This window comes from Sinocyclocheilus grahami, unplaced genomic scaffold, assembly GCF_001515645.1.
Source record: "Sinocyclocheilus grahami isolate Dianchi unplaced genomic scaffold, SAMN03320097.WGS_v1.1 scaffold1147.1, whole genome shotgun sequence".
In the NCBI taxonomy this organism is placed as follows: domain Eukaryota; kingdom Metazoa; phylum Chordata; class Actinopteri; order Cypriniformes; family Cyprinidae; genus Sinocyclocheilus; species Sinocyclocheilus grahami.
The window spans coordinates 473-5,521 of record NW_015506326.1 but is presented as its reverse complement, the minus strand read 5'-3'; the positions used below and the strand labels follow the sequence as shown (position 1 = coordinate 5,521).

The 5,049-nt window shown below is 34.6% G+C and overlaps 1 protein-coding gene and 1 long non-coding RNA gene across 2 annotated transcripts; both read right to left on the bottom strand.

Moving 5' to 3' along the window:
* Nucleotides 1-430: 430 nt before the first annotated feature.
* Nucleotides 431-1,578, bottom strand: LOC107567320 (uncharacterized). The gene is made up of 3 exons (XR_001606627.1): nucleotides 1,510-1,578; nucleotides 1,350-1,375; nucleotides 431-502 (listed from the first exon to the last, which is right to left on the bottom strand). It is a non-coding gene; the product is annotated as an uncharacterized lncRNA (long non-coding RNA).
* Nucleotide 1,579: 1 nt separating this feature from the next.
* Nucleotides 1,580-4,504, bottom strand: LOC107567312 (uncharacterized; the record flags this gene model as incomplete). The annotated part of the gene is made up of 4 exons (XM_016252974.1): nucleotides 1,580-1,611; nucleotides 2,033-2,362; nucleotides 2,839-3,174; nucleotides 4,175-4,504. Coding segments are annotated over 4 exons (1,028 nt in total), but the record flags the coding sequence as incomplete, so codon positions are not given.
* Between the last annotated feature and the right edge of the window lie 545 nt (nucleotides 4,505-5,049).

Here is a 5,049-nt window from a genome sequence, read left to right as displayed (position 1 = left end):
TAGCCCTATTATTATTCTTGTTTTTTTCCCTCCATATACCTGTTTGACCCTGCCTGCTTTATGACCACGTCTGTGTCTTCTCCTATTAAAGCTTTGCATTTGGATCCGAACGTCTCACTTCTCGTCAGCCCCGTTACAATTGCTGCTAACATGTTTTTTTTAATTACTTTTTTGCTAATTATTTGTATTCCTGAAGCAACACCTACATTATTTAAATATAGATTCAATTCTTTAATGTGTTATTTAAATCACTTAACTGAATTATCAATGATATTGTAAACTAGTTTGTATTAGGTGAAATCTCAGTAATACTGAAATCATGGTATTGTGTTGTGAGTTTCAGCTGATGCTCTTCTCTCATTTCCAATCTTCTTTCAATGAAACAATCAAAATAATGTTACTGTGACGTCTCATTGGCAGCATGAGTCTCAGACTGATTAGAGGACGTCTCATTCATCAGCAGAGCTTCAGTCTGATTAGGGGAAAGGTCTCCAGCACGATTCTAAAACACAGAATCACAGAATAAATCAACAGGATTGATGGTTCAGTTACACAAAGAGAACAAGACTAAATATTTCATATGCTGATATCCATATATTTAAGATTAACAGTTAACATGTCTAAAATACGGGAAGCTTCTCTTAAAACGGTAATGATATGAAGAATCAAATTTTCGTTTGATCTCTTGACATCTACTATAAAACATACTGTAATTTTGCAGAATGCAACAATTCCTCATTACAGCAGAAATAGCTTTTGTTGAAACCAAGCTGTTCAAACAGCTCTGTTTCCACAGCTGCAACTTTTGGCATCAAAATGTTGCATTGGACCGCCTCCATAATTATCAGACCAACAGTGAAAACGAAACCACCAACAGAACGGTTAAGCAAGGAGAGAGAAGTCTAAAGGAGCCGCCCCTTAAAAAGCTTAAAAATAAATAAAATAATTCAACCGTATCATGTGATTTTAAATACATTTCTTATCTTGCAGCGACATTCATCTTCCTAAACAGCCTGCACATCTAAAATGCTTGAAATATCATATTGGCAAGTATTAATAAGTCAGTATTTGTACCCTTACTTGCTCTCTTGATGAAGTTGCACTTTTTGATTTCATATTATTTGTCATTTATTGTAAGAAATATTTATGTTACATCCTGATCCTAGACCAGTGTCATAACAGCTAATATTAATAAATGTAATTACGATGATAATAATGCAATGATGGTAATACAAATTATTTATAATTACATAAAACTTATTTATTTATTCATCTATATTCAGTTTTCATTTCTGAGTAAAACCACAAAAAAAAAAGAGAGAAAAGATTCAGTGCTCATAGTATCTTACCTGATCACTGACCTGCATCACACGGTCTGTTTGAATAATAATAAACTCAATTAAACATACAGAACTTTGATTAAATAGAAAAAAATTATAATTTTTAAAATAGTTTTCATGCAATAAATATCGTATTTCTCTCGTTACATCAGCTGTATGTAATACTAACCTCTCCTTCTAGCATGGCACCTGTACATCACAACAGCAGCAGCAGCAATGAGCAGCAGAACAACAACAACAGCAACAGGAGCATATATTCCTGCTAGAACAGCTGAAAACAGACAGCCATTATTATTTAGCGAGTGACTGATAATAAACAATATCTTTGTCTGATATTTACACTTTGCTACTTTGGTCATCAGCTGTATGATATTGTTTTAACTGGTAATTTGCACCATCTGATGTTGTTTTTGTAGAGCAACAGCTAAAACAGCATCACAACACTGAGAGCTCAACAAGAAACACCAACACATTACAACTGATTATTACACACTGTTCATGTTAATAACATTAGTATTGTGAACAGCATGTTTGTTATGACAACTATGTCATTAGATGTGCATATGAAGGTGATGATCTAAATTATATTTCAATATAGGCCAAAATTAAAATTACTGGATTATTTAAAAATTCTAACTTTACTTAAAAACTGTTCATAGAAAAATGGACTTAAGTAACTAAGTGATACTCACCAGTGACATTAACAATGAAGCTTCTAATGATGGTGAATCTGATTCTGCTGATTCGTAGTTGATAAAGTCCCGAGTCTGTGGTTCTGGTGTTTGTGATGGTCAGAGATCCAGTCTGATGATCCAGCTTCAGTCTGTCTCTAAATCTCTCTTTACACTCATCATCTGTACAGATTTCACTTGAATCTTCACTGATTTCAGCGATGAGAGTGTCATTAAAATACCACGCCATCGAATGATTTGTTTTTTTTATTTCACCAAATTCTAAAGTGACAGATTCTCCCTCCTTCACTGACTTTCTTCTCATTTTATCTCGATCAGCAGCAGAAACTCCTGAAACACAAACCCACAGCTGATCGAAGGATCTTTCTTTTTATATTACGCATTTAATTATATGGATGTGATCCCTTTTTAAAAGTTGTCTTCTGCTCATTGTGTTACTGTTTGTACAGCACTATGGTCAGCGCTGTTGATTTATTCAGTGCTTTAGAAATAAATTTGAATTTCTGAGACAAAAAAAAAACTACACAACATCAAGATCTGTGGATATGAAAGGAATTCCTTACGCCCCATCTCAACTTTCAGCCTGAAAAACATTATTTGTTGATATTTTGAAAATGGCCTAAATGTTTTCAGTTTTCAAAAATGACAAATTTATCAGCTAACCATTAAGAAACGTTCTGGTACATTCTACGAGTTTCTACTTCTGCCAGAGCCTCTTCTTCATCATTGTCCGACACCAGCTCTTACATATGTTGCTGAACAATGCTATAAATGTACAAGACTTGCTATTAAACATAACGACTCACCTTGAACAACAACACTGAAGTGCTTCATGATGCTGATTCTGTCACTGATGATCTCTAGTTCATAAAGTCCTGAGTCTGTGGTGCTGATGTTCATGATGGTCAGAGATCCAGTCTGATTGTCCAGCTTCAGTCGGTCTCTGAATCTCTCAGCACCTTTATTACACTGGTCATCTGTACAGACCTTACTGAGATCTCCATTGATTCGAGCTATGCGGATGTCTTTAAAAAACCATTTAATCCTTTCTTGTAGGTTTGTTTTAACATTAGTATTTAGAATGATTGAATCTCCCTCCATCACATATGCTGACACCTCATCTGTACCAACACCAGATGAATCTGAAGAAGAAATGAACAATTCATTATACAACAAACAAAATTAGAAACAGGAAAGTCCTGTTCCAACAGATCATATATACTGTGGGTAGAAAAATATGTCTGGATTCATAACCTAACATATCTTTTCCGCAAACGAACAGCAGAAAAACATTGGTTTACACATTCACTCATCATACAAACATACATGAGTCTCATAGATTAACTTGTACTTAAAGGATTAGTTCACTTCCAGAATAAAAATTTCCTTATCATTTACTCACCCCAATGTCATCCAAGATGTTCATGTCTTTCCTTCTTCAGTTGAAAAAAAAAATTTAACGTTTTTGAGAAAAACATTCCAGGATTTTTCTCCATATAGTGAACTTTAATAGTGGCCATCGGGTTGAAGGTCCAAATTGTAGTTTCAATGCAGCTTCAATCGATCCCAGCCGAGGAATAAGGGTCTTATCTAGCGAAACGATTAGTGATTTTCTAAAAACATATATATATATATATATATATACTTTTTAATCACAAATGCTCATCTTGCACTAGCTCAACCTCACGCATTACATAATCACGCACACGTGACGCAGGGGAAAGTACCGACCCAGTGTTTACAAAGTGAACATGCAAACAAAGTCATACAAAAAAAAAGGTAAACCAACAAGGTCAGGCAACTTTGAAGTTGGTGGAGAAAATAAGATGGAGTTTTTCGCCCTACCTTTTTGAACTGTAATATACAGATGAAGAACTAACTGCATGTGACCTTTCCAACGTGATTACACAATGCATGAAGATGCATGCACATCGCAGAGCTAGTGCAAGATGAGCATTTGTGGTTAAAAAGCTAGTGTGGAGACATGAACATCTTGGATGACATGGGGGTGAGTAAATAATCAGGGAGTTTTAATTCTGGAAGTGAACTCATCCTTTAATGACTTCTCTGACTACTTGTGGATCAACCTACTAGATCAAAGATGTATATATTTAATGAGCATCAACACTAAATTATACTCACTAGCGACAGCAACACTGAATCTCTTCATGTTGCTGCTTCTGCTGTTGATGATCTGTAGTCTATAAAGTCCAGCATCTGAGGTCCTGATGTTTATGATGGTCAGAGATCCAGTCTGTTTGTCCAGCTTCAACCTGCCTCTGAATCTCTCATCACCTTTTTTACACTGAACATCTGTACAGATCTTACTCTGGTCTACACTGATTTGAGCTATTCGAATGTCATTAAAATACCATTTAATTTTTTCTTGTTGGTTTGTTTTAACACCAGTGTGTAGAGTGATTGAATCTTCTTCCATCAATGACACTTCATCTTTATCAACACCAGACACACCTAAAGAAAGTGCAATGAAAAGTTGTTTTCAGATCATAAAGATTGTGGGAAGAGAAATGTGTATAAATTCATAATGTAAACAGGGGTGTGCGATATGCATCATCTACGATAATTTTGTGATGTGAGGTATGCGAGCTGACATTATCGAGCACTTTGCAAAAACAGAGTCAAAAAGCATTGCCCATTTCGAATGCAGTTATAATGCCCCAGAATTTCAAGATATCCAAAGGCAAAAAATTTCTCTATGAGTTGTTTCTAGTTAAGCACTATCAAACGATAGTGCTGTTTTCTTGAATTAGATGAATATTTAGAATACAAAATAAAATTTTGGAATTTTTCCCACCGTATAGGAATTTAATTGGGATTTCCTATATTTAATGCTTGAAAGGTTAAATTTTTATGATAAATCAGACCAAAGTATTATCCATATAAAACCACTGGTCCAATTTATCAAACAGGATTTGTTGTTTCCAGGGATTATGTATTGATCATCTTAGATGAATCAATAAAACATTTTAAAAGAAGCAACTTAATGAATATTCCTA